This window comes from Phaethon aethereus, assembly GCF_964289735.1.
Source record: "Phaethon aethereus genome assembly, contig: HAP1_SCAFFOLD_778, whole genome shotgun sequence".
NCBI classification, from domain to species: Eukaryota; Metazoa; Chordata; class Aves; order Phaethontiformes; family Phaethontidae; genus Phaethon; species Phaethon aethereus.
Genome location: NW_028113885.1, coordinates 1 through 11587, shown reverse-complemented (window position 1 = coordinate 11587; position 11587 = coordinate 1). Strand labels below are relative to the sequence as shown.

The window sequence follows — 11587 nt, the reverse complement described above, 5'->3', positions numbered from 1 at the left end:
TGCCGTCAGGGGTGGTGTGGAGGGCCCTTAGCAGGGGTAGCAGCCTCTTCGGCCACTAAAGCAGCCCAGGCCTCCTAAACCGTAGCCGTAGCCGTAGCCAAAGCCGCCGGAGGAGACGGGCACTCCCTGGGAGCTGAGTTCGTTGCCCACGGCAGCCGATGAGGAGGATCCGACGGCGGTGCTCTGGGGGAAGGAGCTGAGGATGGGTCCTGGCAGGGTGACCAGCACGGCGGGAGGCTGGATGACGACGCGGGAGTCCTCGCACTGCCTGACACAGGGCTCGTTGCAGCTGTTAGCCAGCGGGGTGGGTCCGCAGGGGCGGCAGAGGTCGTAGCAGGCCATGTGTGTGGTGTGGCGGGGCCCTGGAAGAGAGGCTGTTGAGGAGGAGGAGGGGCGCGGGGGTGCGAGGGGCAGTGCTGCAGGAGGGCAAGGGAGTGGGGAGGCCTGTTGTGGGGCAGTGGGGAGCATGGCGGTGGGGAAGCGTCTGGGCTGCTGAGGCTGGGGGCAGAGGGTTCTGGAGGAGGCAGGCCAGGTAGGACAGGAGACGGAGGGGAAGGGGGTTCAAGCTCACCTGGTTGAGCGTGGAGGAGAAGGCGTCAGGAGAAGTGTGTGAGAGAGAGGCGCCGGGCGGGCTTTTATGCTGGTCCCCGAGGGGGCGGGGCGGCCTGTGCGCATGACGGCCTTTTGTGGCAAGCAGCACTTGCATGCCACAGCCTGGCAAGCAGCGAGGTGGGGTGTGTTTTCTTTCGCGCAACACTCCCTTTTCATGTCCCGCACTTGAGGACGCGTCCATCTGACCGTGGCGGCGGCAGCTTTTAAGTGAGAGTAAGTGTTTGGGAGGATTTGCATGGAAGGTGCGTGTCAGGGCATTTGGCAGAAGCGGCCAACGCGTCGGAGAGGTGGGGTGTCGTCAGTGAGGTCATCTGGTGGCACTGGTGTGGTGTGGTTTGTGGGTACGTTGTGAAGCAGGGGCCCCATTTCCTCGCAGCCCTGGCAGGCTGGTCTTGTCTTTGGAGGTGTGCGGGGCGTGAGGGGCTGCCCCTTCCATGGCCTTCAGTCCCTCTCCACCCTAGTGCCAGCTCGCTCAGGCTGTCTTTAGGCCTGGCCTTTCCCGTTGGGTGTGCTGTGTGGGCGCCTTGGTGCCCCTCTTGTTCGTAAGGTCGTGGCTGAGAGAAAGGGGGCTGCCTGCTTGGGCTCGTGCCCCTTGGTGCCATCGCTGGGGGTGGTAGTGCAAGCGGGCAGAGGAGCGCTGCTTGCGAGAGCCGGCCGTGGTCGTGGCAGCCCTGGTTCAGAGCTCGCACGCCCTGTGACGTGGGGAGCCCTGCCGCGCTCCCCACAGGCTCGCGTTGGCCCTCGCATAGCGCTCGCCTTAGCTGGGGCCGGCACGTTTGCCGGCTGCTCTCTGGTGTGACGCGTCAAAGAAGAGCAACGAAGCTGGTGAAGGAGAAGAGAGCAAGGCTTATGAGGAGCAGCTGAGGGAGCTGAGGGGTGTTTAGTTTGCAGCAGAAGGCGGCTGAGGGGAGACCTTCTTGCGCTCTACTGCTACCGGAAAGGAGGATGTAACGAGGTGGGTGTCAGTCTCTTATCGCTAGTAACGAGCGATAGGGCAAGAGGCAACGGCCTCAAGATGCACCAGGGGCGGTTTAGGTTGGATATTAAGCAAAGTTTCTTTGCCGGAAGGGTTAAGAAGCACTGGAAGAGGCTGCCCAGGGAAGCGGTTGTGTCAGCATGCCGGGAGGTGTTTAAAAGACGCGTAGATGTGGCGCCTTTTGGGGACGTGGTTTGGTGATGGACTTGGTAGCGTTAGGTTAAGGGTTGGAGTCGATAACGTTACGGGTCCTTTCCAAGCTAAGTGACTCTATGATCGTATAGGGGGCACCCTGCAAGGGCAGGTGAGTTTCTGGAGAGCCCGTGAGCGTGGCGAGAGGCAGAGGGGGAGTGGGAGCGGCAGGCAGGGGAGCCAGGGCGTTTGGTGTCTTCACTTGGGCTGAGTGGTGAGGGCTGAGGCCGTTGCTGTGCACAGTGTCTGAGGGGCAGAAAGAGGACTTGGAGATTGCCGAGGGGAGTTGGAGGCGAGCACGCAGCCCGTGGCTGCAGAGCCGAGGCCCTGGTGGTGGTGGCTGCATGCCGAAGGGTTGATGGAGGGCAAGGCCTGCCGCAGTTGAGCCAAGGTGAGTGTTTTGCAGGCCCTTTGTCAGGCGAGCAGTGCTTGTTGCCGAGGGCGATGGAGCGAGGTAGGAAGGTGTGCTTTGGGACTAGATGTCCCCAAGTAGGCGCATGGGGCCTGGCGGCTTGCACCGATGAATGCCGAGCGAGCTGGCTGATGTCCTTGGGAGGCCCCTCTCAATTGCTTTGGAGAGGTCATGGTGCTTGGGAGCAACTCCTGAAGACTGGGAAGAGAGCTCGCAGCCCTGGTATCTTGATGAAGATGAAGATGGAGGATCTGGGAAAGGAGAGGCTGGTGAGCCTGAGCTCGTTTCTGGGGAAGGTGATGGAGGAAATCCTCCCGGAAAGCACTGCCAAGCCCGGGGAGAAGGACAAGAAGGTGATGGGGAGTGGTCGGCATGGATTTCCGAAGGGGACATCGTGCTTGGCCGACCTCCGTGCCTTCCACGTTGAGGTGACTGGGTGTTGGACGAGGGGAGAGCAGTGGCAGTTGTTGAGTTGTACTTGAATGAAGCCTTTGTCACCGTCTGCCGTTACACGCTCGTAGACAAGCTGAGAAAGCATGGGTTGCGTAAGGGGCCAGTGGAGGTGGTCTGCAAAGCGGCTGAAGGGCTGGGCCCGGAGGCTTGTGATGAGGGGCAGGACAGGAGGCCCTGGGCACAAGTGAAAACAGACGGAATTCCACGGGCAAAGGCGGCAAGCCCTTTTCAGTGTGAGGGCGGTCAAAGAGTGGAAGAGGTGGTGGAGTCTGCGCCCTGGGAGGTACTGGAAAGCCGAGTGGCCGTGGCCCCGGACAAGCTGCTCTAGCTGGCCCTGCTTGAGGAGGGGAGGTCGAAGCTCACGCTCTCCAGAGGTTCCTGCCGAAAGAAATGCTTCTGTGATTCTGTTTGCTGGGAGGGCCGGGGAGTCACGCTGGGGAAGAGAGTTAGTCGAGCGTGTGCTGGCACGGGGAGATCTGGTCAGAGGCGTGCGCAGGGGAGCGCTGTCGTGTCAAAGGCTTTGTCTGAGCCAGTGATGGGCTTGCGTCACGTTCTGGAAGCCCCCCAGGTGCCAGCCTGTCTTGCAGTTGGTTGTGGCGGCATATGTCCTAGGAGAGGTCTCGTGGCCCGTTTCCACCCACCCCGGTGGCGTGTTGAGCCCTGGCTTTGTGGCGGGTGAGGTTGGAAGAGCCTTGGGAGAAGAAAGGAAGTGGAGGCGTCTCAGGTTGGGATGCAGGACACCTTTATTGAGGGAAAAGAGTGAAAAGGCAGGAGCACGGAGTGGAAGGGAGGCGGTCTGAGAAGCAGGTAGGGCAAGCATAAGCTGAGGTCCTTAGCTTGCCGTAGATTTTGCCAGAGCACCAGGGTCTTCCTGCCCTGCGTTGGGAGCAGCCCAGCGGAGGTCCCCCGCTGGCCTTTGTCTTGAGAGAAGGTGTTTGCAGTGGAGAGTAGTGGACCTGGCAGAAGGGGCGAATGCAAAGAGGGCAGTGGGAGAAGAGGAGGAGGTACATGGGCCATGTGTTGAGGCAGCCGGGCTGGGCCCTTCCCTGCTTCCTTGCTCGCTGTCTGGAGAGGAGGAGCTGTGGGCGGCAGGTCAACGTGGCAGCCAGAGCGCGGAGCTGCGTCCTCAAGCTATGCCGTGGCTTCCAGGGCGTATGTCGTTGCCATCAGGGGTGGTGTGGAGGGCCCTTAGCAGGGGTAGCAGCCTCTTCGGCCACTAAAGCAGCCCAGGCCTCCTAAACCGTAGCCGTAGCCGTAGCCAAAGCCGCCGGAGGAGACGGGCACTCCCTGGGAGCTGAGTTCGTTGCCCACGGCAGCCGATGAGGAGGATCCGACGGCGGTGCTCTGGGGGAAGGAGCTGAGGATGGGTCCTGGCAGGGTGACCAGCACGGCAGGAGGCTGGATGACGACGCGGGAGTCCTCGCACTGCCTGACACAGGGCTCGTTGCAGCTGTTAGCCAGCGGGGTGGGTCCGCAGGGGCGGCAGAGGTCGTAGCAGGCCATGTGTGTGGTGTGGCGGGGCCCTGGAAGAGAGGCTGTTGAGGAGGAGGAGGGGCGTGGGGGTGCGAGGGGCGGTGTTGAAGAAGGGCAAGGGAGTGGGGAGGCCTGTTGTGGGGCAGTGGGGAGCGTGGCGGTGGGGAGGCGTCTGGGCTGCTGAGGCTGGGGGCAGAGGGTTCTGGAGGAGGCAGGCCAGGTAGGACAGGAGACGGAGGGGAAGGGGGTTCAAGCTCACCTGGTTGAGCGTGGAGGAGAAGGCGTCAGGAGAAGTGTGTGAGGGAGAGAGGCGCCGGGCGGGCTTTTATGCTGGTCCCCGAGGGGGCGGGGCGGCCTTTGCGCATGACGGCCTTTTGCAGCAAGCGGCTCTTGCATGCCACAGCCTGGCAGGCTGTGAGGTGGGGTGTGTTTCCCTTCCCGCAATTCTGCAATTTCATGTCCTTTGCTTGAAGATGTGTCCACGTGGGCCCTGGCGGCAGCTTTTAAGTGCGAGTATTAGAGGCCAAAGGCTTGGTGTTGATGGCACATGTCAGGACAGGCCGAAGACGTGACCGGAGCGTAGGAGAGGTGGGGTGTCATCGGTGAGGTCATCCTGTGGCACTTGTGTGCTGTGGTTTGCGGGTGCGTTGTGAAGAGGGGCCCCCATTTCCTCGCAGCCCTGGCAGGCCGGTCTGGGCTTTGGAGGTGTGGCGGGCGTGAGGCGCTGCCCCTTCCATCACGTTCAGTCCCTCCCTGCCTGGCTCCCAGCTCGCTCAGGCTGTTTTGAGGCCTGGCCTTTCCCGTTGGGCGTGCTGTGTGCGTGTCTTGGTGCCCCTCTTGCTCGTAAGGTCGTAGCTGGGAGAAAGGGGGCTGCCTGCTTGGGTTATGCCCCCTTGGTGCCATCGCTGGGGGTGGTAGTGCAAGCGGGCAGAGGAGGGCTGCTTGCGAGAGCCGGCCGTGGTCGTGGCAGCCCTGGTTCAGAGCTCGCAAGCCCTGTGACGTGGGGAGTCCTGCGACGCTCCCCAAAGCCTTGTGCTGGCCCTTGCGTAGCGCAGCGCTCCCCTTAGCTGGGCCGGCACATGTGCAGCCTGGGCTGTGGCGGGACACAGTGCTTGGTGTGGATCACGTCACAAGGGCAGGTGGGTTTCTGGAGAGCCCGTGAGTGTGGCCAGAGGCAGAGGGGGAGTGGGAGCAGCAGGCAGGCAGAGGATTTGGTGAGCCAGGGCCTTTGGGGTCTTTACCTGGGGTGAGTGCTGAGGGGTGAGGCCACTTGTCTGCACAGGGCCTGGCGGGCAGAAGGAGGACGTGGAGACTGCAGAGGGCATGGGAGGCGAGCCTGCAGCACGTGGCTGCAGAGCCGAGGCCCTGGTGGTGGTTGGACGCAGGCCGAAGGGTGGATGAACGGCAAGGCCTGCCCCAGTTCAGCCCAGGTGAGTGTTTTGCGGGCCGTCTGTCAGGAGAGCTGTTCTCATTGCTGAGGAAGACGAGCGGAGGTCGGCAGGAGTGCTTTGTGACTGGATGTATGCAAGTCCGTGGGCCCTTCAGGGGGCGTAGCGGCGAATGCTGAGGGGGCTGGCTGATGTCCCTGGGAAGCAACTCTCCATCTCTTGGAGATGTCCAGGTCATGATGCCTTGGAGCAGTTGCTGATGGCTGGAAGAGAGTTCATAGCCCTCCTGTCTTCGAGAAGAGCAGGAAGGACGATGTGGGAAAGTAGAGGCTGGAGGGCCTGACCTGATGCCCGCGCAAGGCGATGGAGGAAGTGGTCTCGGAGAGCACTGCCAAGCCCAGGAAGAGGGACAAGAAGGTGAGGGGGAGTGGTCGGCGCACATTTCCAAAGGGGAAATGAGGCTTGCTTGACCTCTGTGTCGTCCACGTTGATGTTGCCTAGTTGTGTGGACAAGGAGAGAGGCGTGGCTGGTGTTTACCTCAACTTTTTAGTAAAGCCTTTGACGCTTTCTCCTCTTGCACGCTCCTAGGGAAGCTGAGGAAGTGTGGGGCGCATAAGTGGCCAGTGAGGTGGACTGGAAGGTGGTTGAAGGGCTGGGCCCAGGGGCTTGTGATGAGTGGCCCAAATTGCAGCTGGGGAGGCAAGTCCCAAGAGATGTAGCCCAGGACTGGGATCCAGGGCGCCAACACTGTTCAACAGCCCCATCAGTGATGCGGGCGGTGGTACGGAGTGCCCCCTCGGCAAGTTAGCAGATGATGCAAAGTCTGGAAGCGTGGCTGAGGCACCGGCTGGTTGTGCCACCATTCAGAGACAGCTGGAGAGGCTGGAGAACGGAGCTGAGAGGAATCTCCTGGAGTTCAACAGGGGAGATGCCAAGTCCTGCATCTGGGGAGGGATAGCGCTGGGCGCCAGGACGTGCTGGAGGCCGACAGGCTGGAAAGCAGCTTTGCCGGGCACGACTTGGCGGTCCTGGTGGAGAAGGAGCTGAGTACGAGGCAGCAATGCAGCCTGGCGGCAAAAGAGGCCAAGCGTCTCCAGGGCAGCATTGGGAAGAGCGTTGCCAGCAGGTCGGCGGAGGTGATCTTGCTCTCTCTTTGGTGCTGGTGAGGCAGGCGCCATGTGGAGTCATGTGTGCAGCTGGGGGCTCGCCAGGGGAAGGAGGACACGGACTTAGTGGAGCGAGTCAAGTGCAGGGCCACCCAGGGAAGTGCCTGAAGGGACTGGAAGTGCTGAAAGGATTGGAGCATCCTTCCTATGAGGAGAAGCTGCGCGAGCTGGGAGGTTTTTGAGCCAGGAGGTCAGGGCGCGCAGGGGAGATGTCAATCCACGCATGCAAGTCCCGAGTGAGAGGGAATGAGGACAGGGGAGTCAGACTGTTCACACCGGTGCCCACGGCCAGGGCACAAGCGAATGGAGGAAGCTGAAAAGACGTGCCCTTTCCTTGAAGAGAAGGCAACCCTTTTCCAGGGTGAGGGTGCTCAAGCAGTGGAACCGGTTGCGCAGACAGGTGTTGGCGTCTCCATCCTTGGAGCTACTGAAAACGTGACGGGACATGGTCCTGGACAGCCTGCTCGAGCTGACCCTGCTGGAGCAAGTTGGGTTGAAGTACATGGTCTCCGGAGGTTCCTTGCGCACTCAGTGATTCTGTTTGCTGTGCTTCTGCTTGCTGTGATGGCCAGAGAGTCGTGCTGGGGAAGAGAGTTGGTCAAGTGCGTGCCGCCACGGGGAGCTTGCGTCAGAGGCATGGGTAGAGGTGCAGGAGCGTGCCCAAGCCTTTGTCTGGGCAAGCGAAGGGCTTGTGTCGCAGGCTGGAAGCCCCCCGTGCTGCTCTGTGTTATAGTTGTTGCTGGGGACATAGTTCCTAAGAGAGGCCTTGCAGGCCTCTTTCCCCCCCACCCGACAGCGTCTTGAGCCCTGGCTTTGTGCTGGGTGAGGTTGGAAGAGCCTTGATAGACGGAAGGAAGAGGAGGCGTCTCAGGCTGGCATGCAAGAGAACTTTATTGAGGGAAAAGAGTGAAATGACACGAATGCCAAGTGGAAGGGAGCCGGTCTGAGGTGCAAACAGGGCAACCATCAGCAGAGGTCCCTTGCGTGAGATGGATGTTGCCAGAGCACCGAGGTCTTCCTGCCTCGCCGTGGGAGCGGCACACCGTAGGTCTCTGGCGGTCTTTGTCTTGTGAGGAAGTGGTTGCAGCGGAGAGCAGCGGCCATGGCAGAAGGGACGATGCAAAGAAAGAAGTGGGAGGAGGAGGCACATGGGCCATGTGTGCTGGACCTGGGCTGGTCCCCTTCCCACTTGGTGCCTTGAGGAGAGGAGCCAAGAGCAGGGCAGCAGACCCATATGGCGGCAACGGCCGGAGGTGCATCCTCAAGCCATGCCGTGGCTTCCTGGATGTCGGTGGTGGCTGTCAGGGGTGTTGTCGAGGGCCCTTAGCAGGGGTAGCAGCCTCTTCGGCCACTAAAGCAGCCCAGGCCTCCTAAGCCGTAGCCGTAGCCGTAGCCGTAGCCGAAGCCGCCGGAGGAGACAGGCACTCCCTGGGAGCTGAGGACGTTGCCCACGGCAGCCGATGAGGAGGATCCGACGGCGGTGCTCTGGGGGAAGGAGCTGAGGATGGGTCCTGGCAGGGTGACCAGCACGGCGGGAGGCTGGATGACGACGCGGGAGTCCTCGCACTGCCTGACACAGGGCTCATTGCAGCTGTTAGCCAGCGGGGTGGGTCCGCAGGGGCGGCAGAGGTCGTAGCAGGCCATGTGTGTGGTGTGGCGGGGCCCTGGAAGAGAGGCTGTTGAGGAGGAGGAGGGGCGTGGGGGTGCGAGGGGCGGTGTTGAAGAAGGGCAAGGGAGTGGGGAGGCCTGTTGTGGGGCAGTGGGGAGCGTGGCGGTGGGGAGGCGTCTGGGCTGCTGAGGCTGGGGGCAGAGGGTTCTGGAGGAGGCAGGCCAGGTAGGACAGGAGACGGAGGGGAAGGGGGTTCAAGCTCACCTGGTTGAGCGTGGAGGAGAAGGCGTCAGGAGAAGTGTGTGAGGGAGAGAGGCGCCGGGCGGGCTTTTATGCTGGTCCCCGAGGGGGCGGGGCGGCCTTTGCGCATGACGGCCTTTTGCAGCAAGCGGCTCTTGCATGCCACAGCCTGGCAGGCTGTGAGGTGGGGTGTGTTTCCCTTCCCGCAATTCTGCAATTTCATGTCCTTTGCTTGAAGATGTGTCCACGTGGGCCCTGGCGGCAGCTTTTAAGTGCGAGTATTAGAGGCCAAAGGCTTGGTGTTGATGGCACATGTCAGGACAGGCCGAAGACGTGACCGGAGCGTAGGAGAGGTGGGGTGTCATCGGTGAGGTCATCCTGTGGCACTTGTGTGCTGTGGTTTGCGGGTGCGTTGTGAAGAGGGGCCCCCATTTCCTCGCAGCCCTGGCAGGCCGGTCTGGGCTTTGGAGGTGTGGCGGGCGTGAGGCGCTGCCCCTTCCATCACGTTCAGTCCCTCCCTGCCTGGCTCCCAGCTCGCTCAGGCTGTTTTGAGGCCTGGCCTTTCCCGTTGGGCGTGCTGTGTGCGTGTCTTGGTGCCCCTCTTGCTCGTAAGGTCGTAGCTGGGAGAAAGGGGGCTGCCTGCTTGGGTTATGCCCCCTTGGTGCCATCGCTGGGGGTGGTAGTGCAAGCGGGCAGAGGAGGGCTGCTTGCGAGAGCCGGCCGTGGTCGTGGCAGCCCTGGTTCAGAGCTCGCAAGCCCTATGACGTGGGGAGTCCTGCGACGCTCCCCAAAGCCTTGTGCTGGCCCTTGCGTAGCGCAGCGCTCCCCTTAGCTGGGCCGGCACATGTGCAGCCTGGGCTGTGGCGGGACACAGTGCTTGGTGTGGATCACGTCACAAGGGCAGGTGGGTTTCTGGAGAGCCCGTGAGTGTGGCCAGAGGCAGAGGGGGAGTGGGAGCAGCAGGCAGGCAGAGGATTTGGTGAGCCAGGGCCTTTGGGGTCTTTACCTGGGGTGAGTGCTGAGGGGTGAGGCCACTTGTCTGCACAGGGCCTGGCGGGCAGAAGGAGGACGTGGAGACTGCAGAGGGCATGGGAGGCGAGCCTGCAGCACGTGGCTGCAGAGCCGAGGCCCTGGTGGTGGTTGGACGCAGGCCGAAGGGTGGATGAACGGCAAGGCCTGCCCCAGTTCAGCCCAGGTGAGTGTTTTGCGGGCCGTCTGTCAGGAGAGCTGTTCTCATTGCTGAGGAAGACGAGCGGAGGTCGGCAGGAGTGCTTTGTGACTGGATGTATGCAAGTCCGTGGGCCCTTCAGGGGGCGTAGCGGCGAATGCTGAGGGGGCTGGCTGATGTCCCTGGGAAGCAACTCTCCATCTCTTGGAGATGTCCAGGTCATGATGCCTTGGAGCAGTTGCTGATGGCTGGAAGAGAGTTCATAGCCCTCCTGTCTTCGAGAAGAGCAGGAAGGACGATGTGGGAAAGTAGAGGCTGGAGGGCCTGACCTGATGCCCACGCAAGGCGATGGAGGAAGTGGTCTCGGAGAGCACTGCCAAGCCCAGGAAGAGGGACAAGAAGGTGAGGGGGAGTGGTCGGCGCACATTTCCAAAGGGGAAATGAGGCTTGCTTGACCTCTGTGTCGTCCACGTTGATGTTGCCTAGTTGTGTGGACAAGGAGAGAGGCGTGGCTGGTGTTTACCTCAACTTTTTAGTAAAGCCTTTGACGCTTTCTCCTCTTGCACGCTCCTAGGGAAGCTGAGGAAGTGTGGGGCGCATAAGTGGCCAGTGAGGTGGACTGGAAGGTGGTTGAAGGGCTGGGCCCAGGGGCTTGTGATGAGTGGCCCAAATTGCAGCTGGGGAGGCAAGTCCCAAGAGATGTAGCCCAGGACTGGGATCCAGGGCGCCAACACTGTTCAACAGCCCCATCAGTGATGCGGGCGGTGGTACGGAGTGCCCCCTCGGCAAGTTAGCAGATGATGCAAAGTCTGGAAGCGTGGCTGAGGCACCGGCTGGTTGTGCCACCATTCAGAGACAGCTGGAGAGGCTGGAGAACGGAGCTGAGAGGAATCTCCTGGAGTTCAACAGGGGAGATGCCAAGTCCTGCATCTGGGGAGGGATAGCGCTGGGCGCCAGGACGTGCTGGAGGCCGACAGGCTGGAAAGCAGCTTTGCCGGGCACGACTTGGCGGTCCTGGTGGAGAAGGAGCTGAGTACGAGGCAGCAATGCAGCCTGGCGGCAAAAGAGGCCAAGCGTCTCCAGGGCAGCATTGGGAAGAGCGTTGCCAGCAGGTCGGCGGAGGTGATCTTGCTCTCTCTTTGGTGCTGGTGAGGCAGGCGCCATGTGGAGTCATGTGTGCAGCTGGGGGCTCGCCAGGGGAAGGAGGACACGGACTTAGTGGAGCGAGTCAAGTGCAGGGCCACCCAGGGAAGTGCCTGAAGGGACTGGAAGTGCTGAAAGGATTGGAGCATCCTTCCTATGAGGAGAAGCTGCGCGAGCTGGGAGGTTTTTGAGCCAGGAGGTCAGGGCGCGCAGGGGAGATGTCAATCCACGCATGCAAGTCCCGAGTGAGAGGGAATGAGGACAGGGGAGTCAGACTGTTCACACCGGTGCCCACGGCCAGGGCACAAGCGAATGGAGGAAGCTGAAAAGACGTGCCCTTTCCTTGAAGAGAAGGCAACCCTTTTCCAGGGTGAGGGTGCTCAAGCAGTGGAACCGGTTGCGCAGACAGGTGTTGGCGTCTCCATCCTTGGAGCTACTGAAAACGTGACGGGACATGGTCCTGGACAGCCTGCTCGAGCTGACCCTGCTGGAGCAAGTTGGGTTGAAGTACATGGTCTCCGGAGGTTCCTTGCGCACTCAGTGATTCTGTTTGCTGTGCTTCTGCTTGCTGTGATGGCCAGAGAGTCGTGCTGGGGAAGAGAGTTGGTCAAGTGCGTGCCGCCACGGGGAGCTTGCGTCAGAGGCATGGGTAGAGGTGCAGGAGCGTGCCCAAGCCTTTGTCTGGGCAAGCGAAGGGCTTGTGTCGCAGGCTGGAAGCCCCCCGTGCTGCTCTGTGTTATAGTTGTTGCTGGGG

The 11587-nt window shown here is 61.7% G+C and overlaps 3 protein-coding genes across 3 annotated transcripts; all 3 read right to left on the bottom strand.

The window, feature by feature from the left end:
* Positions 1-27: 27 nt before the first annotated feature.
* LOC309416508 (feather keratin-like) lies at positions 28-342 on the bottom strand (the record flags this gene model as incomplete). The annotated part of the gene is made up of 1 exon (XM_082016052.1): positions 28-342. One exon carries the CDS (start codon positions 340-342, stop codon positions 28-30), a length of 315 nt encoding a protein of 104 aa, XP_081872178.1.
* A 3265-nt stretch (positions 343-3607) lies between these two features.
* LOC309416509 (feather keratin-like) lies at positions 3608-7402 on the bottom strand. Its single transcript, XM_082016053.1, has one exon. It carries the CDS (start codon positions 4146-4148, stop codon positions 3834-3836), a length of 315 nt encoding a protein of 104 aa, XP_081872179.1. The 5' UTR covers positions 4149-7402; the 3' UTR covers positions 3608-3833.
* Positions 7403-7996: 594 nt separating this feature from the next.
* Positions 7997-9252, bottom strand: LOC309416507 (feather keratin-like; the record flags this gene model as incomplete). Its single annotated transcript, XM_082016051.1, has 1 exon — positions 7997-9252. Exon 1 carries the CDS (start codon positions 8315-8317, stop codon positions 7997-7999), a length of 321 nt encoding a protein of 106 aa, XP_081872177.1. The 5' UTR covers positions 8318-9252.
* Positions 9253-11587: the final 2335 nt, after the last annotated feature.